The sequence below is a fragment of the Phodopus roborovskii genome, unplaced genomic scaffold (genome assembly GCF_943737965.1).
Source record: "Phodopus roborovskii unplaced genomic scaffold, PHOROB, whole genome shotgun sequence".
Lineage (NCBI taxonomy): Eukaryota > Metazoa > Chordata > Mammalia > Rodentia > Cricetidae > Phodopus > Phodopus roborovskii.
In genome coordinates this window covers 921,512-945,270 of record NW_026126611.1, presented here as the reverse complement: position 1 = coordinate 945,270, position 23,759 = coordinate 921,512, and the positions used below count along the sequence as shown (strand labels likewise).

Sequence of the window (23,759 nt, the reverse complement as noted above, 5' to 3'; positions counted from 1 at the left end):
CTACACATAAAAAATACAAAATAAATTACATTTATGTCAAGAGTCAACTTGTGAGACTATTCTCTCCTTTTACCGTGTGGGTGAACACAGATTATCGGAATTGACAGCATATGCCTGTGCCTGCTGAGCCATTTCTTGGCAGCCTTTTTTTCCAAAAGTTTTTATTACTGACCTTAACACCTTATTTTTCAGACATGTTAGAATATTTAAGCACATAGAAACACAGTTTTTGTTTTGTTGGCAGTTTTACGAGTCATGGGAAACATGAGCTAGGCCTTTGGGATTGAAGGATATATGTGTTTCTCAAGTACAGCTTTTGTGTATGTCTTTTGTATGAACATGAGACCTATTTAAACTTAAAGCATTTTCTTTCCAAGCACAGCATCACTGTTTGATGGTGTGTGAAGATAACCCAGGAAATTAAAGGAGCTTCTAAGGAGAATTTGCAGAGGATGCTCTAGAGAAAGTCTGAGTACTGAGGAAAGTGAGAGCCATGGACCAGAACAACAGCCTTCCACCTTATGCTCAGGGCTTGGCCTCCCCACAGGTAACAGCAGGAAGCAGGGGCAAGGAGGGCCGGTCAAGAAGGTGAAATTTAACCGTCCAGTATTGGCTATGCATTTATGTTTCTCAAGCTTGTTTTACTTTAGGAACATTTCTGCTGTGGATAGGCACTATGTTCATTTGCTTGGCAGGTTTATTTAGAGGACTGTTCCCCATCTGTGTGAGCTATAGAACATTATTTCATTTACTCCAGGAGGTTCCTTCTAGACCTTCTTGCAGTCACTTTACTAGCCCAAGATGACAACCAAATATGCTTTCAAAATTAAACATTACTTTTGATGTAAGATGTGTGTACATAGTCGCAATAGAATTAGACCTAGATTGTTACTAATTCAGTATAAATTTTGCCATTTTTTTCTTCCTTCCTACTTCCACATAATTATTAAATCTAACAATGTTTGTAAGATAGAAGCATTATCGAAAAGGCAGTTACAGTATTTTACAGGCGTTGTTGATTTTTGTTTTTAGTATAATAGTTCTTTCAAGCAGTATGATAGAGTAGACCATGGGCTTATCATCTTGAAACTCTAGGTGCCTGTGTGATCCATCATCCAAAGTGGTCACATGTGAAGTTAGTGCGTAACCCTCATATACAGGGTAACACTTTAAATAGGGACATGTACCTCCAGTTTGTCCCTGTGCTCTAGATATGCTTAGGAGGCTAAGCATCTTTCTTGCATATCATAAATAACAGATTCCAGATGCTAAGTGCACATCTACTATATTCAGTACTACAGAGGAAAAGGGATACATCTCAGGATGCCAAATTCTTCCCATTATTTAATATTTAATGACCTATTATGTTCAGAAAGCATCAGGTTTTACACTTTACCTGGGTTCCACTAGGAAAGAACCTTAAGAAACTTAAGACTTAATGTCTTAAGTATTCTCTTTTTGTTTTCCACAGGGTGCCATGACTCCTGGAATTCCCATCTTTAGTCCAATGATGCCTTATGGCACAGGACTGACTCCACAGCCTATTCAGAACACCAACAGTCTGTCTATTTTGGAAGAGCAACAAAGACAGCAGCAGCAACAGCAGCAGCAGCAGCAGCAGCAGCAGCAGCAGGCAGTAGCAACTGCAGCAGCCTCAGTACAGCAATCAACATCTCAGCAGTCCACACAGGGTGCCTCAGGCCAGACTCCACAGCTCTTCCATTCTCAAACTCTGACCACTGCACCATTGCCAGGCACCACCCCCTTGTACCCTTCACCAATGACCCCTATGACCCCAATTACTCCTGCCACACCAGCCTCTGAGAGCTCTGGGATCGTACCACAGCTGCAGTGAGTACCTCTTATCTTGTGTGTTCATGCCCTCCCCGAGAGTGAGTGAGTTTGTGTGCCTGCGAGCGTGCATGCGTGTGTTCTCTGTCCTCTGCACCAGAGGAAGCTGTCAGTGGTATTGCACTATTTACTTTCAGACAGGGCACTTAATTAAGGGAGTGATCCAGTGGTAATTCTGTTTGGCTTCATCTGCTCTTGGCAGGAATTGAAGCTACAGAGTGAGTCAGTGCTCTCAACAAAACCTTTCCTTAGAAATGGAGTTGCTTGTGTTTATGTGTTTGGGTCACTGAAATGAAAATTGAGTTTCACCAATACTGTGGACCTTTCCCTGTAGCTAATTGACTGATTCACAGTCCAGTTCTATCATAGGCTTGGCCATAATGTCAGCAGAGGTCTTAGATCCAAGTTTTTTTACAATTTTGCTGTGAGGGCTATATTTTATCTTTGGAATTTGTGTGTCTCTTTTCAAAGTGAGGATAGCAGTTCTTATCTTGTTATGTTTGTCTGCCTAAGTGAAGTAGTTCCCACATGTAAAAAGGTAGGAGATACAGGCTTTTTTCTTCTGAAAAAAACCCATACTCCTTAGTAACAAGTACGTAGCTTTACTTTAAGGAAGCTTATGTCCTGATTAAAGGGTTCACTGCAGACAACACTATCCACTTTGTGTTTATTAACCCCCACCCTCCTCTTTCAGATGTCTCCTATTTACACATGGCTTTCATTTTATATATATAATTGTCACTTTTAAGCTATCCCAGATCATTTTTTAAGCTAAATGGTATATAATCATGAATCTCTATACCCAAAAACTTATACCTTGCCTATATACAATTTTAAAATTACTTTTGATTTTAATATTTTAGAAAGACAAGCCCTGTTAGCTCTCCTTTGTCTGTGCTGCTGCAAACCATTTTGACTTCCACAGGCATTCTGGTTTGAACTTCTGATTAAAATTAATCTATTAGAACTAGCTTATGACATACACTTATTTCCATATCCACAGAGCATGCACTTAGGCACTAGAGACTGGAAGATATCTCTGAGTTCAAAGCCAGCCTGTTTTACAGAGTGAGTTCCTGGACAGCCAGGGCTACACTAAAACCCTGTATTGCATTACAGTGCTTCAAGAATAGGATTCAATGGCATGAAACAGTCTTTTAGACCCAAGTGGATAATGATAGATTTTCAGTGTGTGTCCATGCATTTCCCCTGTGTATGCTGGAGGAGAATCTCAAGAATTGTTTCTCAGGACACTACCCACCCTAGTTTTTAATATGGGATCTATTACTGGCCTGAAATTTGTTGGTTTGGTTTAGCTGACTAGCCAGTGCGCCTTAGAGATTTACCTGTCTCCGTCTCCTTAGCACTAGGATTACAAATTCTCATTATCATTTTGGTCTTTTTCATGTGGGTTCATACATGGCAAGCTCTTTAAGCCATCTCCTCAGCCTGCTAATGATGATTCTGTTTAACATGACTTACTGTGGTAAGTACAGAAAAGAGGACAGATGTTTTCTTCCTTTGCCAAAGACATTGAATTCCCATTTTTCCAAAAGATAGCTTTTTCTGGGAAGATTGAGAAAGTCCACATCTGCCTGCTTTTTACCCTGGTGACTTAATAGTGAGCTAGTGTTGGTAACATTTCAGAGCTCAAGAAGGAGGGATGGTAGTTAAATGAAGGATCAAGGCATGACTCTTGAGGCAGCTAGGTCCTGACTCTTCTGCTTGGAAACCATGTTCATCCCAAGCCAAACAGTGTATTCCCTGGAGACTCAGCTGCTTTGTCTGAACATAGGAGTAGTAGTTACTACCTCATAGTACATTTTGAGTACTAAGTGAGAATATGTTATATATGGCACTTTTTAAACATTTAAAGTCAGCAGGGGTTTTTGTTTTGTTGTTGTTGTTGTTATTAAAGCCTGGTAAAAAATTATGGATCAGCAACCTAAATCATGTTTTCTTTTCAAATTTCTTGCTGCAATATTATATTCATAGAAAATTTTGGTTGTAAACGTGACCTGAAAACCATTGGCCTCTTTGTTTAAAAGTTAAATTTATTTTAAGTAATTATGTTTTCAAATTTCTTGCAGAAATATTGTATCCACAGTGAATCTTGGATGTAAACTTGACCTAAAGACCATTGCACTTCGTGCCCGAAATGCTGAATATAATCCCAAGGTCAGACACATTTTCATGTATTTCAGACTTAAACAGAAAATTCTTTCTAAATCTGTAGGTGAGAAAGTTTGTGTTGAACTTGTTTCTTGATACCAGCAAAATGAGTAGTATCATACTTATCTTAAAAAAAAAAAAAAGGAAAGGAAAGAAAGAAAGAAAGCATTTAATTGGGGGTTTACTTACAGTTTTAGAGGGTTAGTCAGTGATCTTCATGGCCAGAAACAGACAGGCTTGGTACTGGAGCAGTAGCTGAGAGTTTTACATTCTGATCTGAAGGCAACAGACAGGGACATTTGCCTGGAGTGGGCTTTTGTGACCTCAGAGCCCCTTTTAAATCTTTTTCAAACAGTTCTGTTCTCTGATGCAAATATATAAGTTTATGGGGTCTGTTTCTGTTCAAGCCACAACACTGGAACTGAGAGAGAAAAGGTTAGGGAGCAGGGAGAAAGCACCCGTTTCTAAGATAATAGCCTAGCATATGTTAAAAGACTTTGTTACATGCACCAGAGAAAAGATTTTTTTACATAGGGAACATGTACATAGACAGATGAATATTCGATTCGACAGCTGTGAGGTTCAGATGGGAGATGCCTGAGTGCCTGGATGTTGAATTTGAAGGCCAAAGCAGTTTCCTGTCACAGGGTCATCATGTACCTGTAAACCATTACCATAGAAACCAGTACCTCACAGATTTCCTCTAATAAAGATGAGATGGGTGTGTGTGTGTGTGTGTGTGTGTGTGTGTGTGTGTACACTTGCTTGTGAGCATATGTAGAGGTCAGAGGAGGGCACTGGATGTCCCCAGTCACCCTCCACCCTATTCTGTTGTTTGCAGTCAGCAAATGAGGGGATTGGAAAAACAACTAGTGTTTGTCTTTTAATTGGATAGGTAAAACCATTTACATTTAGAGCTGTTAGTAAAAACTGTCACCTGATTCCTAGATTCTGGTTGGCTTTCTCACCTTTCATCACTTGGAGTCAGTTGGTTTACTGAGTCTGACATGGTTCATTCTTTCTTGGTTCTCATTTATTCATTTGATCCTGATAAGATTTTTTTCTCTTTGCCCAGCTTGCATGTCTGTCTATCGTTTCCTTAAGTATCTTCTACAGTGCTGACTTTGGTACTAATGGGTTGCTTTAGTTGGGCAAACTTGGAAAGATCAAAGAGCAGAAAGGAGGAAAATGGTGGAGAAAAGATTGAGTTGGGTTTTTTGTTGTTGTTGTTGTTGTTTTGTTTTGTTTTTTTTTTAAGCTTCCCAATAAGAAAAAAAAGTAGTTAAATGTAAGAAAAGGAATAAAAAATAGAAACATTGAAAAAGAAACTTTTTAAATATATTGGTATAACCAAGATAGTTTGACCTAGAACTCCAGTTTTCTTCACAGAAACTCTGACCAGTCAACATAACTGCATAATGCTTCTTTCTGACCATTTAGCGGTTTGCTGCTGTCATCATGAGAATAAGAGAACCTCGGACAACTGCGCTGATTTTCAGTTCTGGGAAAATGGTGTGCACAGGAGCCAAGAGGTATTCTTAAGGGATTCTTTGTTTCCAGTGGATGTATTGTCAAAGAAAAGGGATATACCATGATTTCTATTATCAGCTAGCACTTTTTATTGGTCTGTTGAGACAGGGTTTATCTGTGTAACCCTGACTGTCCTGGAACTTGCTCTGTAGACCAGGCTGGCTTCAAACTCAAATGTTGCCTGCCTCTGCCTCCCAGTGCTGAAATTAAAGCTGTGCACCACCACTGCCCTACTGGACTAGCACTTTCAGTGTGTTATTTAATGGTTTGTCCTAATCACTTTGAATACCCCATTTCTCATTCTTGTTATTCCTGATCTCCTGTACTTTAGTTGTAGATTTATTTAGTTGTTACATTCTACTTTTGTGGTGAAAGCTAAGTTGGAAAGTCTGTTTCATCCAATAATGGTATCCTAAGAGTGGATGGAGATCTCATGGGAAGGAAGATAGAGTTTATGTATTTGTAACTAATTTTCCTTTTTTTTTTTTTTTTTTTTTTTTTTTTTTTTTGAGACAGGATTTCTCTGTGAATCCCTGGAACTTGCTCTATAGATCAGGCTGGCCTCAATATACTTGCCTCTGTTTCCCAAGTGCTAGGATTAAAAGTGTTTGCCGCCACCATCCCATCCTGCTTTACTATTTTCTTTATAAAGATGAATTTTTATCTCAGGAGGAATTTGTGGGTCAGTGATGTAATAGCAGTGATCGTAATTGAACCACATGCTGTATCACATCCTTTAACCTGGGGCTTGTTGCTAATGTGGCAAGTCCAAGGCTGATGTTTTGGTGGATTATGCTTTCTGTGAAGGTTACAGGGACAGTTTAATTAGTTTTCTAATTTAGACCCATTTAAGTTATTCTTCTGAATTACTCCATTAGGTTTCTGTGTATAACTCACTGTTTTTCCTTTCTTTAGTGAAGAACAATCCAGACTAGCAGCAAGAAAATATGCTAGAGTTGTGCAGAAGTTGGGCTTTCCGGCTAAGTTCTTAGATTTCAAGATCCAAAACATGGTGGGGAGCTGTGATGTGAAGTTCCCCATAAGGCTGGAAGGCCTTGTGCTGACCCACCAGCAGTTCAGCAGGTAGGTGAGAGAGGGATTGGGAGCAGGGTGAGCAGCAGGCATTGTTGAGGGCGAAGTCATTTTAGGTGCTCCGTTTCTAGCATGGGATGCCAGTTGAGTGTGCTACGTGTAAACATAAGGTGTGTCTGCACTTGTGCTACTGCACTTTGTGCTGTCCTTACAGCTCCCGTTTCTTCACCCTGTGACTGACCCGAACTCCATCACTGGGATAACTTACATTCACTTCGTATGCCTCCTCATTTTGTTAGTCAAGAAATACACTTAAATAGTTTCTTCTCCCATTTTCTCCTAGTTTGAATCATTTTCGTTTTGTTTTGTCAACATACCAGCAAAGTATAAAGATGAGCAGCAGGGATATACTGTCCATTATTATTCCTTGTCGTTTTCTAGTGAACATTTACTTAGCACCCCTTCTCACAGACCTTTCTCAGTTCTGTTTTCTACTGACAGCCCCACCAGCTTACCTGTTCCCCCACACACTCACCCTAACTTTTTGCCTCAGGGCCTTTGCACATGGCACTTTTATACCTGGCACGTTAGGTGCAATTTTTAACACAGAAATTCCTGTTTGAGTTCCACATAGTCAGGGTTGCTCTTCCTCATACAAACCTGCCCCGAGTTTATCACCAGGCTACACATAAGATACCTGGGTCCTTTTATCAGATTGAACAAATAACCTGAAATCACTAGGTTAGAATTTCATTAACTAATGTCAGTTCAGGTAGGTGGTGTGATCAGGGAGTAGGTTTATTTCCAAACCCATGTGTGTTTAGTCACTCTGTTAGAAAAATTGACAGCTCCAGAAGATTTCTATTCAGGGAAGTGAGATAGGATTACAAGGCTGTCACTATGGGCTCTTAAGAGTGAATGGTGAGATTAGCTGCTATCACTAGACTTGCCCAAAGTAAACCTAATGTAGGTCAGAGAACGTGAGTATGCACACATTCTTGTTTTTATCACAGGAAATCTAGAGTCTGGGAGGACAGCAGAGGAAGACATGTAGTTGGTGGTCATGTCCATGGCACACAACTCTTGGCTGGTGAAAGGGTTTTCTTCTTGTGTGTCCTATTTGTGGACAACTGGCCTGCTCACTCAGTACTTCCTGACACAAAGCCTCATGTTGTTACACAAAATCCTGCTGATTTCTAAACTGTTTTTCCATTTTCTTTCTAGCTATGAGCCAGAATTATTTCCTGGATTAATCTACAGAATGATCAAACCCAGGATTGTTCTCCTTATTTTTGTTTCTGGAAAAGTTGTATTAACAGGTAAGTTAAAGAGATAGTGTACCAAAATTGGAAAGAATTTGGGATGGCATTTCTGTATTGGGACAGCTGTCTAGCCACTTGTGAGGATGTTTTTGTTTACATTTTGCTCCCCACCCTAACCTTCATGAGAAAGGGGAAGTGAGAACAGTAGAGCCTGCAGCCAGCATATGCCTGACTGGCAGCGGGCAAGGAGGGACACTAATAGTTGGGGATGGGTATTGCCTTGCTGACTTGTGGATCGTGCCCTACTGTGGTGAGGAAACGCTTGTTTAGGGTGTTAAAAGTCACCCGATGTATCACTTTTTTAAATGCTAAGAAAATAATGTTTTAAAAACTGGAGAGTGGGGCATGGCCCTTAATCCTAGTACTCAAGAGGCAGAGGCAGGCCAGCCTGATCTACACAGCAAGTTCCAGGACAGTCAGGGCTATACAGAGTAACCCTGTCTCTTAAAAAAGAAAAAAGAGCCAGGCATTGGTGGCACACACCTTTAATCCCAGCACTCAGGAAGCAGAGGCCAGCCTGGTCTACAGAGCTAGTTCCGAGACAGATTCCAAAGCAATACAGACAAACCCCGTTTGTCTTAACTGGGTATGGAGAAAACTGTATTTGTAGCTTTGTTTTAAAATAATGGTGTTAGTTTCTATTTTAAGAAATGTTACTTAAACCAAACCATCTCATTTCTATTCCAATGTGTCTTTGTAGGTGCTAAAGTTAGAGCAGAAATTTATGAAGCATTTGAAAACATCTACCCCATCTTAAAGGGATTCAGGAAGACCACATAGTGGCTGCCATGTACGCGCCTCCCTACCCACTTGTTTTTTAAAACCAGTCAGTTTTGGTACCACTGGTGGTACAGTTGTGAGAAGAAGGACACTCAGTTACAGGTGGCAGCATGAAGTGACACTGTGTGTCCTACTGCAGGGTACTGGAAAGGTTACCTCCTCTGCACTGAGACCACTCTGCAGCACTGCTGTGAGTTGCTTGCTCTGAGCTGCTACTTGGCAGCACTGCCCATTTATTTATATTTAGATTTTAAACACTGCTGTTGATGAGTTTGTTGGTTTAAGGGACAGAACTTTTAAGTGTTCAAAGCCACCTGTACAATTGGACTTTTTATTTTAACTTTTCCCACATAAGCCAGTTTTTATATTTCTACCAGAAAAGTAAAAATCTTTTTTTAAAAGTGTTGTTTTTCTAGTTTGTAACTCTTAGGAGTTATTTTTGTGCCAGATACATTCCACCTTCCCAGTATTGCAGAACTAAATAGTTGTATTAATCAAAACAAATGTACATACTTTTCTTTCTTCAGAGTACTCTGCACAAAAAAAATGCAGCTTGTAAATTGTTAGATTTTTGTTATAAATGATACCTTGTAAGAGTCATGTGATCATACTGTCAAAGAAATTTATTTTAGATACACCTGAGACCATTGTTTTGTTTGCTTGTCATCCCCCAACCTCTCCCCCTCCCCCTTTGGTCTGTTGCAGGGAAAGTGGACATACCACTGATTTTATGATCCCCATTGAGCACCCTCTTGTTTTCTAGACACTCCAGTGTCTGGGACTTCACCAAACTAGTTAACGTTTTGTTCCTTTTTCAGCCTTTGCCAGAGCCTTGTCCAAGGTTTCATAGCAAGTAAGAGACATGGGAGGGCTTTGAGTGTTTCAGGTATAGAAATTGCTGCCCTGTCCACAAGATCACTAGCTTCTTTGATAGAACATTTTTGTCATGGTTGTTTTTCTCATGAAATATCAGGTGGACACTTAAAAAGCCTTGGGTTATTTGGGGAACATTTTATGTCCTTTTTAATTTATAAAAGTACATTTTGCACAGTTCAGACTATGTGTAATCAGAAAGCAGTCTTTCTTTCCATCATTTAGATTATGCCTGAGCTCTCCAGCATACCTGATGGTGGCAGTAGGCGTGGAGGGGACACTAATAAGGGACGGTTTTCAGTTGGCATTGGTCCCCTGGGACTTGAGGTTACTAGTGTACTATTCTGAGATAACAAGACTGAGAAGAGCTCCACTGAATGCCAACAGTCGGGAGATAAAGGCTTCAGTGCCAGTTACTGTCACTCAGGACAAGTGTGAGGAAGAACTGTGGACTAGTGAGGAGGTATTGCCTTGCTGACTTGAGGATCCTGGCCCAGAACTAAGTGCGGTGAGGCGTTGATGGACTAGGGTATTAAAAGTTGCTTTTAATTTTTTTAATGTGCAGTTCTGGGATTACTTTCATCTCACCTGTTGTTTCGTGACTTTCATTTTCTTGCAGTCAGTTTATCAGTTATACTTCCAAGATATGCAATGTAATATCCTCTTAGATACCCTGATTGAGCCATGCCCTTATCGATGGTCCTTTGTTACCTCCAGTGCACACTGATATACAGTGTTGGGTCAGGTATGCTTGTATGCACAGATTTCTATGGTGTACTCTTACAAGAGGAATTGATGTATTATAAACCATTTATGTGTTCTAAGTTTTGACAAATCAATAATAGATTCCAACCCCCAAAAAAGTATATGCAAGGTACCGTTTCTTGCACTTCCCAGACATTACTGATATTAGTAATGTGACATCTATTTGGAAAAGCATCTTTCTAGTATTTCTCTCCAATAATTATATAGTTTTTTTTTTTAAGTTTTATAATTCTTTTTATATGGGACATTTTCATTTCATAAAAGTTAATTATTTCATTATTGTTTCTTGTTTTATTTTTTCATAACACTTTAGTACTACTACTGTTAGTAGTTGATTGCATCTGAACCCTAAACCCTAGGTATCTAGTAGTTTTGATGAGTAGTACTTTTGTGTTTTCTTTCTAGTATCGTTAACATTTCAATGGCTGGGACTTTAATGTACCTTGCTATTTTTCTTCTCTTTCCTGTTTTTGTTTGCAGCACAGTGACACGGTTAGGGTCCTGTAGCCTAGGTGGCCATGAAGTCAGTGACTCTGCCTTACTCATTCAAGTAGCTGTGATTATAAACCTCATGAACTACTAGGTCTCTCCAAAGATTTTATTTAATCAGTTCTATATTGTACACATCTTTTTATCCTTGTTAAATTTTGACTTACCGGTGATAGATAACACATGCAGCAGTCTTAGTTACGGATTTTATTGCTTTGTTAAAATACCATGACTAAAAGCAACTTGGGGAGGAAAGGGCTTATTTCAGCAAATAGTTGCATTCCATCACGAAGGGACAGCAGGGTAGGAACTTAAGTAGGGACCATGAAAGAATGCTGCTTACTGACTTGCTCAGCCTACTTTCTTACACAACCCAAGACTACCTGCTCAGGGATGGCACCACCCACATCAATCAATAATGTACCCCCACAGAAATGCCTATGGTTCATTTTTGTTCGTTTGTTCTATTTCAAGAGAGGGTTTCTCTCTGTAGATCAGGCTGGCCTCAAATTCACAGAGATCCACTGACTCTACCTCCCGAGTGCTGGGATTATAGGCCTGCGCCACTACCCCCTGGCTATCTACAGGTCAATTTTATGGAGCCATTTCCTCAGATATGTGTAGGCTTGTGTCAAAGAGTGTTCTTAGTGAGAAGGGATCATGCTATATCTAGCCCAGGCTAATCAGGTACTAAGTTTGTGACCTGAGATGGCCTTGAATCCATGAGTCTCTAAGGTTGACCCAGATGTACTTTTCTTGAGTGCCTAGCAGGGTACACTCATGTCCACATCACCTGGGAATATCCCCATATAGTAATCCTTGCCATTTAGAAATATGTTGATGCATTTACTTTTTATAGCCTTTAGTATAGACAACTTTACTGGTGATTTGGGATGTGAAGCCACACTTGAGCATCTTGTCTGGGTCTTTTCCTGAGTCACTAGTTGGTGCCAATTCCTTCCACAGCTAAGGGCTATACTACTAGTTCTATGTGGATCTTAGTGCTTTAGCTTAGCTGCCTCAAGTTAAAAATGAAAAGCATTTTCCTGATGGGAGATGTCATTCTGTAAATATGTTTCTCATACTGTTAATGAATAAAGCACTGTTGGCCAATAGGAGAGCAAGATAGGTGGGACTAGGAGACAAGGAGGATTCGAGGAAGTAGTAAGGAGGAGTCAGCATGTAGAGACTGGAGAGCAGAACGGCCAGCCCCCTCTCTCCGGTAAGATAAGACCACATGGAAATACTTAGATTAATAGAAATGGGTTAAAAAATTAAGACAGAATTAGCCGATAAGAAACAAGTAACAGGCCAACAGCTTTATATCTAATACAGAGTCTCTGTGTGTTAATTGGGGCTGGTGTGGCGGTGGGACCAGACCGGCAGTGGGGAAAACTACTCGTAACATTTTCCCTTTAAAAGCAGCTTGGTAAATAACAGGTGTCCCCTGTCTGATGTGCTACAGCCCTATAGTCAATGGAAGTAGAATATTGTCGGGTTAGGATTGAGAGTGAACAGGGATGCTAAAGTAATATGACACGGCCCTGTTCAGGTTTGTTTTAGTGTGGATCTAATGTTGGGAATTCACTTGTGAGTGGGTGAAGACTGAAAGTACTGTTAACATCTTGAGATCTGGCCACTTGCTTGACAATGCACCATATGGAACACCCCATACCTGAAAGATGGCTCCAGGACCTCCCTTTAGTCAGGATGTTGCTTCCAGGCTCAGCTCCTTCTCTGTTCACTTTCCTCTGTTAACCTGTCAGGGTAGTCTGTGCAAAGTATCTATCTGCAAAGGAGGCTGAGGTCCTGTTTTTCTCCATCTTCCATAAGCAGATCCCCTGCCAAGCCTGGTGATACTGCTTCTTTACTCTACTAGTTCCTCCTTCATCCTGATTGGTCTGACAGAGTTGAGTTTCCTGGTTCTGGTACCACACGGTATTGACTACTTTAGTTTTCCCTACACACATCTTTAACTGTAAAACTGGATGTGGGGAAATGCTATCGATGTGACAGTTTATAGATGGAAATATACATGGTTCCTTCCCAGATACTGTTAAGGTTTAATTTTTTGCTCGTGTGTATGTTTTATGTATCTGTGTGAATTATGCCACATATGCACTGGGTGCCCACAGAGGCTGGGAAAGGGCATCAGATCCTCTGGACATGGTGTTACAGACAGTTGTGAGCTTCCTGATGTGGGTGCTGGGGACTGAACTTGGAAGAGTAGCAAGTACTCTTAATAGCTAGGCTGAAGCTGGAGAGAGATGGCTCAGAGCCCTGGCTGTTCTTGCCCAGGACCCAGGTTTGACTCCCAGCACCCACAAGGGGAACTCAACATTGTCTTTTGGTCTCTGAAGGCACCAGACCCATAATGTGGTACACATATATGCAGGCAAAACATGAATGCATGCAAAATAACAACAATAAACTTGGCAGTGGTAGTGCATGCCTTTAATCCCAACACTTGGAACGAAGCTAGTTCCAGGATAGCCAGAGCCACACACACAGACCCATCTTGAACCCCACCCCCCCCCCTTTAAAAAAAGAATTCAACAGTTTTCAAGGTGTGTCTGTTACATCCTGTTTCCACACAAATTCCTCTGTGTAGCCAATGCCCAGGCTACAGCTGTCAGCACAGGTAAAGACTGCCAGGATGCCCCAGTCCACGCTTCTGTCCAGTCTGTCTGCCTTTAGGTAGTTCAACAGCTGGGGCATGACCTGGGAAGAGGGCAGAATAACCATAATATTTCAAGGCAGGGCACCTATATTTTGGTCCAGTTTTCTAAAATGTCATTATTTAAGGTCCTACCTGGAATTCAAATGTCCTCTTGGCACCACAGGGGCAATCTGGAATATCTTTTTCTTGAGGGATATTTTCTCCAGAAATCCAGAGGGGTTTAATGCCTCTTCCATACCTGAGAATCTAAAAATCAACAAGGACCACATCTCATCCAAGAGTTTCCAATGGAACCAGATCCTGAGGATCATTTAAAGGAAATCCCTATGTGCGTCTATAGACTACCAACACCCCTAAACCTCAATGATAATTAAAATTACTGTGTGTGTGCGCGTGCGCGCGCGCACATTCATTATGGCAGCACTCAATTGAGTGTGAGGTCAGAGGAGGTTGGAGGATAACACCTGAGAATCAACAACTTCTACTGCATGGGTCTTGAGTACCAAACTCAGGTCATCTGGATCAGCAATAAGCACTGGCCCCACAATGTCAGAGTCTCAGTCCTAATCATGCAAAAGATTTAGGAAGAGCTTTACTAGAGTCTGCACACAGAATGTGGCCACATACAGTAGGGTCTTTAACTATTTAAAAAAGGATATAAATGTCAGACATGGTATTTGGTTTAAAAAAGGGTAAAATTCTCTATAATAAGCTTCAGGGTATTTTTCCTGTATCGCTATTGCTAAAAACCACTTTAGTGTTAAGGCCAGATCAAAAGCTTACTGTTTTCTTTCATGTTTATTTGATCTGGGATTTTTAGGAAGTTGCCTTTAGTGATTGTTTATGGTAAGGTAATTTAATGGGGAAAAGTTAACAATTTATCATGCTTTTTTAAAATCTGTGTACTTATATATTATATATATGGTGTAGGCATGTGAATCACAGGTTTTATAAGCTGAAAATGTGGGTTATAGTCATTTTGAGAACACAATGAAAAGGTATAAATCCCAGTCTACCTGCTCTGGTTCGAGGGCTATTTTGGATTTAAACTTTTGGAAAATGTGATCTTCCTTGGATTCATGCTTTGCCATGGAATCTAGTTCTTCCTCAAGTATTCTCCCTGGGGGGAAAAGAAAACAGACCAAAAAAAAAAATTAAATAAATAAATAAAATAAAATCACAATAATTATGGAATACTGGGATAATAATCTCCACAGTTTAACTAAATTCAAATGTATGGGGAATCTAGCTAATCACCTAATTAACAAGATACTTTCCTCTGTTCAAGTAACATTTGTGCTTATTTCTAGATAACATTATGTAATCATTATAGATCTAGTCTTTAAGGCTCTAAATTAAACTATGGATGATGGCTCAGAACTATAGCAATGCATCTTAGGACACCCCTGCAACATGAGTCCTCGTCACTACTGTTCTTAAACTATCTGAATTCTTATTTTAAACCTACTCACATCTCATCCACCTCTCCATTTGCACTCATTCACATCCAGGAAATGCCATTTCCTGTTCCACAGCCAGTTTGGACTTCTACCTAACCTAAACCACTGTTTTCCAACAGACAATGGCTACCAATACAACTTTAGTGTTGGTATCATGTGTCAAAATACAACTTGACCAAGTCAGACAAGTTGAAATTCAATTTCATAATTTGAATCGGGGGACAAATTGGGGGAGGCATTAATTAATGGCACTTACTGACATTAATACCCTGGATGCATGGGGAATGTACATTCCCTCAGACTGGTGGTCTCTCAAAGCATCAATGATTTACAGGATGTTAAGATAATCCACAGGTACCTCTCCCCACCCCACTCCCATTCCGCCATCCCTCCTCTCCTTCCCAACCCCTTTCTCCTTGCAGCCCAAACCAATTCTCAGCTAGGACACAGTAACTTAAAAGAAACATTTTGAATATCCTATCTTGTAAATGTTGAACATCCACAAAAAAAAAAAAAAAATAGAAATACTATAGTTGTCAAGTAAAGAATTAGCTTCAAAGCAAATTTTAAGATTCTTCTGTCACTTCATTTTACCTACAAATAATTTATGATAATTAATAAAGTTTCTGTTTTTCAGAAACAGGGATTGAATCTAGAGCCTGGTACAAGCATGCTGGGCAAAATGCCCTACACTGAGTTCTAATCCTCACCCTGTTTTTATTCTAGATAAGGTCTCATGGATTTGTTTAGGCTTGCCTTGAACTCATTTGGTAGCCCTACAAGGCACTGACTGGACTTAGAATCCTCCTGCCTTAAGCCTCCTGAGTAGCTGTGATTGTAAATTTGTACCACTAAAACCCACTGGTACCTGAATTCTTTTGTTTGGTATGGGTAGGTATAGTTTTTTGAGACAGGGTTTTCTCTGTGAAATAGCCTTAGCTGTCCTGGAATTCACTCTGTAGACCAGGCTGGCCTTGAACTCAGAGATCCACCTGCCTCAGCCTCCAAAGTATTGGGATTAAAGGCATGATAACTGAATTCTTAACTGTTGACATATTCAATTTCTGATAATAACCACTTTGTTTCATTATTTGAGTATTTCCTCCCTAGTTCTGGAATCAACTACCTCTCTAAATAGATCATTTTATAGATCTGTAGTACCAACTACATATAAGATGATCTAACATTTCTAAAAATTTAAAAATAATAATTTTTAAAAATTTAAGGATTTTCAAATCTTTGTTGTAGATAAAAGTAACTTGTGAGTTGCCGGTATCTTCCAATAAAAATTCAGACCTACTTTTTGCAAATCTGTATCATTCTTTTCCCAGACCCAGCATCAATTTACTCAGTAACAGCAGTCAGATGTAAAATGATGTAACACCTGTGACATTTGCACTCAGAAGGTGAAGGCAGAGGCAAGAGGAGGAGTTCAAGGCCAGCAAATTCCATGGACTCCTCCTGAGAATAAACCCCTGACCACTAGGTGTCGTTCTTTGTTGTGAATTCCTGTTACAAAGCATGGACTAGGCCACAGGACAGCTCTCACACTTCATTTTTTTAATGCTTGTGGCAAAAATGAACCAGTGACCTGAACCTAAGTTCTTTGTTCAAACACATGATACCTACATGCGAACTTGTCTCCAAATTTAAGAAAAACTCATTGAATGTTTAGAGATCTACTCTCAAATCACTGGTTTGAAGTCATGTAGAATTAAGTGGTTATATAATTCAGTTGTTTCCCTCCCATTAACTCCCTTTCTGAAAGAATACATTTTCATGACTTGCCACTTGTAAAAACAGGACCAACAGTATACTCATGAGTAGACACATCAGTTACAAATCCAGGCAGTAATATTGGCATTCAAACCTAGGTTCTCAGAAAGAACAGCAAGTGTTCTTAACCTCGGAGCCATCTCTCCAGCCCTGCATTCTTTTAACACAAGACAGTTTACTCGGTTGCAAATTCCATGGACTCCTCCTGAGAATAAACCCCTGACCACTAGGTGTCGTTCTTTGTTGTGAATTCCTGTTACAAAGCATGGACTAGGCCACAGGACAGCTCTCACACTTCATTTTTTTAATGCTTGTGGCAAAAATGAACCAGTGACCTGAACCTAAGTTCTTTGTTCAAACACATGATACCTAGAACTTCATTTCCTCACTGGAAGCATGAGGCAAAGTGTGCTCAATGAGGCCAAGCCTAAACCTTAGGACAGACAGGTGAATGCTGACTGATGACCACACTTATGTCAGTTACCACTCGACACAGCCCTAGAGCATGAACTCTAGAGAAAATAACCAAAGTATGTACATAAAAGACAAAGTTACCAAGGGCCCTTCTTGTCATACATGCTGCAGTTAATGTTTTGATCTGAAGTCTTCTACCATGATGGTCTCTGTTTCACCACAGACACCTCTCTCTCTCTGGAAGTTTTTTTCCTCGAGTATGTTTGGTCACAGAACTCCTTACCCATGCTTTCTGTGACTTCAGAGTAATCTTTAATTTCCACAGCCTCAGGTATAACCTCATCTTCTGCTTCTGTTACAATTTCAAATTCTGGAAACAGGAAGCTGTGGTCTGGGGCTGTCTGGTCTAAATGATCTACAAGAGAGTTGTTAGGATCATTAATGAACATTTAGCTTTGAAGGTCTAAAAATTTCTCATTTCTAAAGCATTTCATCACAGTTCGAACATCAGTCACTATGTAGCCTTATGCTAGCCAATAAATGTATAAAGCTTCTGCCTATACCACATGGCAAGCTTAGTTTTATGAGTTGGGATCTCACTATGTAACCCAGACGGGCCTCAAATTTAAAATCCTCCTGCATCTAGCACTTAAGAGCTAGGATTACAGACAGCTGTCACCACCTCCAACTCAATATTTTTAAAATACACAGTAGGCTAAAATAAGACTAAATGGTACAATAAATACCCAACTGCTAATAGAGTCACACTCCATGTACTAGGCCTTTGAGACTAACACCACAGCATGAGTAAAGTGATGAAATCAGTCTATAAGGTCACCAAACAATTCATTATAGCCGGGCAGTTGTGGTGCACCCCTTAAATCCCAGCGCTTGGAAGGCTGAGGCAGGCAAATCTCTGAGTTCAAGGACAGCCTGGTCTACAGAGCAAATTACAGGACAGCCAGGGCTGTTAGAACAAAGAAACCGTGTCTTGGAAAAAAAAAAAAAATCAGATCAGATTAACAGAGAAACATAGTTGTTAATAGTAGTCATGCTGTAAACTTGGAGCTGGTGAAGCTTTATGCATGATTACTATGTTTCTCTGTTAATATAACCTATTGTATTTTGTGTTAGGGAGTCCTAAAAGCCAGTACCCAAGAAAGGCTGTCCACATCCCTAAATCTTAGCAACACTGCTCTTCCACTATTAAAACGTTTTAGAGTATTGTGTTTTCTACTTTCAACTTTATCAGAAACAGATGAAAACAGGGCTGTGTTACCTGACTCTGCACAAGACTGCTTGTGTCCCAGCCGCCAGTCTAGTGTCTGATGCTCCTTACCGCAGTAATGTGCCTGCTTACACCTAGAGCACATCTTAGGGCCCAGGCAGCCACACACCCTGCAGAGATGGGCTCCCGACTTAAGCTGGAAGCACACAGAATCCGCGGTGTCTGAAGCTCCTGTCTCAGAAGGTGGCTCATAGGAGTAAAACGCATTTTTCCTTGGTAGCTGATTCCGAAAAACTGAAGCGAAAAGTATAAAGGCGTTCAGTGAAAGAAAAAAATTACTGAGCCTTCTTCGGTGCTTCACCTCATGAAGCGAGGTTTGCGCTTTCAGGGAGCAGTTTTTATAGGAGAGGTGATAAAACCGGGAAGAGTCCCATCTGACACCAGCAACTGGCTGACTCTAGGGAGTTCGTGCCGAACATTTGTAGGGGCAGCGCCAATTACCTGAATCCAACCGCCCACGCCAACCGATGGATCCCACGCCCGGCGCTTGGCCCCCGCCGGCCGCTCACCTCGCAGGCCGGCGCAGCACGGCGGCTCGCGGCAGCAGAAGAGGAAAAGGCTGCGGTGGAAGGCGTCGTCCCGGCCGGGCAGCGGCGCGTACACCTGCAGCAGGAAGGCGAGCGGACGGCCGCAGCGCGCGCACGCCAGCGCCCCGGGTCCCGGCAGCTCCGACAGGCCGAGCCACGCGGGCCGCCCGCCCACTTTGCTGGGGAACTGCTCGCTACGCAGCCTCCAGGCCGGTGCCTCCTCGGCGAAGCCCAGCTCCACCATCCCGGGCGCTCCTGCAGCCATGGGGTCCGTCCCTGCAAGAGTCGGTGTGTTTGGGTCGGTCCGTGCTGAACCGGAAGGCGAGGTCAGATCGCTAGCTGGGACCCGACTTGCAGCAACCCTAATGGTGGGCAGGAAGCAGAAGTGAACACAGGATGCTGGTGGGCGGGACCCAACTTCTTCAACCCTCCACCACACGCACCGTCTCTACTTCCGGTGGCGCGGAGACCGGCGATTCTTCGGGATGCTGGGGATCTCTGTGCTTAAGGTGTTGGTTCTCGATCCGAAGGCTGTTGAGGCGGGTAGGACATCCCCAGCACTTGTAAATAAAAGAGAGACGTTAAATAGTTCGTAGCTGTAGTCTTCAGAGACTGAGCCCGGATCGGAAACATTTCATATTCGGCTTTACATGCGGTTAGATAGTGTCATAATCTAGTGACTGTCTTAGGGTAGTCTTTTTTAAATCACTGCATCAAAAGGTTCTTCCAGGAGCTGAGCAAGTTTTACAGAATTGAAATTTTGCAGGTTCCTATTGAGACAGTTTTGTCTTTAGTAAACAGAACTTGTCTGAGTGGATGTTGGTGGTGGATGGTCTTGTCTCGGGGGAGAAGAACAAATGTATATTCCCTCTTCAGAAGAGCTATGTGCAAGCAAGCAGGCATACCAATGCAGAAGTCACCGGTTTGGCTAACCTCCTAGGACTTTTGTACTATAATTTTCCAGCTGCTGTAGTTGCCAGAGACTGGTAACGAAGGCTAGAAGCAATCAGTGAATTCCTATTCCTGCTAAACATTTGGGATGCAGGCTGATTACCCTGCAGGAGAGCGTATCCTCCCTGGTCTTTACAACTTTGCCACGATGTATATGGACCGTCCATTCCTGCCACATTGTCTTCTTGAATTGTGGCTATCCCTGAACATGCCCTGGGGTGTGTATCTTAAATTGACCATAAACAACTCTGTACCCGCCCCAAAATGCCTTCACTATATGAATATGTACAGGCTTTCCAACTATATTCCTTACCCTTTCTTTGTTCTGGGAGACCACCCCATCTTTGAAAGCTATGTCCTCCTACTGAAAGACCAAAAAGTGAAGTCTGAGGGTCTTACACTACTTAGAGGCAATGAGAATCTTTACTATTATATGTATTGTCTGTGATCTGTGGTGATACCTTGCTTGTACAAGTAAAGTTTGTCTGAGGATCAGAGGATGGAGCTTGCTACTAGCTAACCACAGAGGTCTGGAGGTCAGTACAGAGAGAAAGGAAGTTAGGTGACTGGGCTGAGAGATGGCTGGGCAGAGACAGGGAGTGGGATAGCTGGGCAGGGAGAGGATATAAGCAGGAAGAAACAGAACTCTTAACTCTTTCCTGCTTGGGAGCTGGTGAGATAGGGTGTGGCTGTGGCTTGCTACTTCTCGCTGATCTCTCAGCATTTTCCTCAATACCTGACTCCAAATTTTTATTATTTAGACCAATTATGAACTCCGTTTACAACGACCTTTGGTTTTGCACTCAGCAAACTAAGACTGTAAACACACTGAATTCTGTTACAACTCCTGGGACAGTGTGACTAGAGGGCACCACCCTGTGGCCAAGAGTGCCACTCTCAGGGTTGTGTGGTCAAGGCATGTCACTCAGGAACTTGCTGTTTATGAAGTTGTGTTGTGATGGTGGGAACAATGAGCGGGACACAGTCCTTCCATTATCCATGTAGAAACTTTTTATTCTTGTTGCAAAGAGGAAGAACCCCTGGTTACATCTAAAGATGGGCCATAGCACTTCAGCTTGTTGAACTGGGTACAAAAGACACAAGGCGAGACACCTTCAGGACTGTGGTGTCTGTCTCCCTCAGTACAGTGGCATTCCCTATGGTATTTCCAGTACTTGACAATTCCCTCTGGAAGCCCCTCAGTCTCCACCCCAAGTGGGATCTGGTTGCTGTCTATCCTTTATCTCTCATTGACACACAGACTAAATTCATGGCAGACCCTTCCAGCCCCTGCCTCACCTCTAGTGGGTTCCAAGCCCTATATTTTCCACCAGGGGTCCCTTGTTGAACCATCTTCTCTCCACAGCAGGTGGCTGAAGCTACTCCTAGTTAAGGCCACCCTAGTCCATCATAGGCATAAATTCTATCCTGGAGGATGAAGTTGGGCTCTGATTACCCATGTGACCTTCTAGGCAAAACATCTTTACTCTCTTGTCAGGGATGAGTACTGAAGTTCTGGGATGCACAGATGGAATCCATCAAATCATGTTATAAACAATTCTGTTATACTATATATATATAAAAAAAAAACAAACCAGTATAGGCTGAAGAGTAGGTGGATTTTTCTTTGGGCTGCCCACTCACCAAAAAAAAAAAAAAAAAAAAGACACAGATTTATTACTAATTTAAAGGCTTGGTTTATAGCTTAAGCTTGCCCCACTAGTTCTTATAACTGAAATTAACCATTTGTATTAATTTATATTTTGTCTCATGGCTTTATACTGCTCTTTCATCTTGTACTTCCTGTTTACTCTCTATGTCCATTGGTGCCTTTCCTGTGCCTAGATTCATCTCTTCTCTCCCTGGAAGTCCCACCTAACCTCTTCTGGCCTAGCTATTGACCATTTAACCCTTTATTAAATCAGTCAGAGGGTGCCTTGTCAAAGACACGTTTTCACAATGTACAAAAATGTTATTCTATAACATTGGACAGATGACTTAATGATTAAGAGCACTAACTGCTCTTCCAGAGGACCTGGATTTGATTCCCAACCATATGGTAGCTCAAATCATTTGTAATTCCAGTGCCAGTAGATCCAACTGGCCTCTGTAGGTACTGCATACAGGTACACTTATTTGTAGACAGAATGTCTATATACATAAAAAATTTTAAAAATGTAAAGATATATGGTATCATCAAAAGGAAGCCATCTTTTCCTTTATTTGATGGGTAATGTTATTTTCAGATAGATAAAATTGCAAAAAAAAAAAAAAACAAACAAACAAAAAAACAACCATCTTACCTCAAAATTTAAATAGTTACTTCACATCCCAACAAACAACAAAAACCAAACTAAACCAAGACAGAAGCTCAACAATGAAAGCTGAATCGAATTATGGCATAGGTCAATGGTAAAAAGCTAAGCTTTTAAAAGATGGATCCCGTGGCTCATACATGAAGCCCCAGCACTGGAGAGGCTGAAGCTGGAGAACAGTGCATTCAGAATCAGCATTCACTCAATGCGGCACAGGAACAGTGACTGAACAGATAGGGGATCCCACCCTGTGCCTAGAGATAGTCTCTCTTTGTTGGGATGTGTTAGGAACTAGCAGCCAGCTGACACCTTCCCCCCCCCCACGATGGGCGGGACGCTCATGGCCGAGTCTTCATTGCTACGTCAGCTTTACCTGGCGGTCAGAGGACTCAGTTACACATGTGCAAGCCTCTTTTAAAGCAAGCGTGCCAAGTGCTTCTCTCTGGTCCCTCTCTGCTCTCTCTCTGCCTCTCTGGTTTCTCTCTCTGGTCCCTCTCTGTTTCCTCTCTCTCTCCTGCTTTCGGTTGGCCACCAGCTACCCCGTCTTTCTCTCCCCTCTCTCAATAAACTCCATGTAGGCGCTGAGTCTCGTGTTTGTGTTTCATAGGCATTAGCTGCAGCAAAAGAACAACAGGATGGGTCTTGTATAGATTGATTTTTAATAATACTTATGCTATTATTCTCAATAGTTGTAGTCAGACTTTCTTTGGACCTACCAGCTCCCAAACAATGACACAGAACCCTATTATTAATTATGAAAACTCAACCTTAACTTAGGCTTGTTCCCAACTATCTATTAAAACTTAAATTAACCCATTTATATTAATCCTTATTCTACAACAAGGCTTGTTAGCTCTCAGTACTGTATGTCCAATACACCCACCTCTGCATCTGGCTGAATTTATCTGATGCCTGTTGTTACGTCCATTTCTGAGCCTGTTAATCTGGTTCCTCTCTTTCTTTTAGTAAACTGGGCCAAGGGTCTGTCAATTTTGTTTTTCTCAAAGAACCAGCTCTTATTTGTTGGTTCTTGGTATTGTTTTCTGCTCTTTTGTTGTTATTTCTTGCCATTGACTAGCTTGGGAAAAGGGTCTCTCACTCTCAACTGGGAAAATGTCCCCACCAGATTTTCCTGTAGGTAAGTTATGTAGTGAATTTTCTCAGTTAATGATTGGTTTGGAAGGGCCCAACTCATTCTTGTCAGTAACACATCTGGGCTAGTGGTCTTGGTTGCTATAAGAAAGCTAGCTGAGTAAGCCACAAGGAGCAAATCAGTAAGTGGCACTTTTCCATGGCCTCTGAATTAGCTCCTGCCTCCAGATTCTTCTCCTGCTTGAGTTCCTGCCCAGATTTCTTTCAGTGATGGACTGTTTCCTGGAAGCATATGATAAAATAAACCCTTTCACTACCAATTTGCTTTTGGTCATCATGTTTTATTACACAATAGAAAGTGTAACTAAGGCACCCAGTTACACTTTAGTCTCAGATAGTTCTCCTTGGATCCCAGACTTTTTTTTTTTTTTTTTTTTTTTTT

General features: G+C 41.4%; 3 protein-coding genes across 3 annotated transcripts in view; 2 read left to right on the top strand and 1 right to left on the bottom strand.

Moving 5' to 3' along the window:
* The window catches only part of Fam120b (family with sequence similarity 120B), a 417,663-nt gene that overhangs the window by 63,216 nt on the left and 330,688 nt on the right, over positions 1-23,759 (top strand). The window lies entirely within an intron of this gene.
* Tbp (TATA-box binding protein) lies at positions 381-9,329 on the top strand. The gene is made up of 7 exons (XM_051206105.1): positions 381-547; positions 1,472-1,851; positions 3,942-4,029; positions 5,464-5,555; positions 6,469-6,636; positions 7,810-7,904; positions 8,608-9,329. The coding sequence occupies exons 1-7, from the start codon at positions 494-496 to the stop codon at positions 8,685-8,687; spliced, it is 957 nt and encodes a 318-aa protein (XP_051062062.1). The 5' UTR covers positions 381-493; the 3' UTR covers positions 8,688-9,329.
* On the bottom strand, positions 13,252-19,308 carry Pdcd2 (programmed cell death 2). Its single transcript, XM_051206104.1, has 6 exons — positions 18,942-19,308; positions 18,424-18,666; positions 17,428-17,559; positions 14,511-14,614; positions 13,627-13,740; positions 13,252-13,535 (listed from the first exon to the last, which is right to left on the bottom strand). Exons 1-6 carry the CDS (start codon positions 19,222-19,224, stop codon positions 13,377-13,379), a joined length of 1,035 nt encoding a protein of 344 aa, XP_051062061.1. The 5' UTR covers positions 19,225-19,308; the 3' UTR covers positions 13,252-13,376.

Bases quoted from the DNA above. Each gene is read 5' to 3' on its own strand.
- Tbp (XM_051206105.1), top strand. From the start codon at position 494: ATGGACCAGAACAACAGCCTTCCACCTTATGCTCAGGGCTTGGCCTCC. The intron at 1,852-3,941 runs GTGAGTACCTCT...AATTTCTTGCAG, and splicing joins GGGATCGTACCACAGCTGCA to AAATATTGTATCCACAGTGA. The intron at 7,905-8,607 runs GTAAGTTAAAGA...GTGTCTTTGTAG, and splicing joins TGGAAAAGTTGTATTAACAG to GTGCTAAAGTTAGAGCAGAA.
- Pdcd2 (XM_051206104.1), bottom strand. From the start codon at position 19,224: ATGGCTGCAGGAGCGCCCGGGATGGTGGAGCTGGGCTTCGCCGAGGAG. The intron at 17,560-18,423 runs GTAACACAGCCC...ACTCTCTTGTAG, and splicing joins GCAGTCTTGTGCAGAGTCAG to ATCATTTAGACCAGACAGCC. The intron at 13,741-14,510 runs GTAGACTGGGAT...GTTGATTTTTAG, and splicing joins TAGCCCTCGAACCAGAGCAG to ATTCTCAGGTATGGAAGAGG.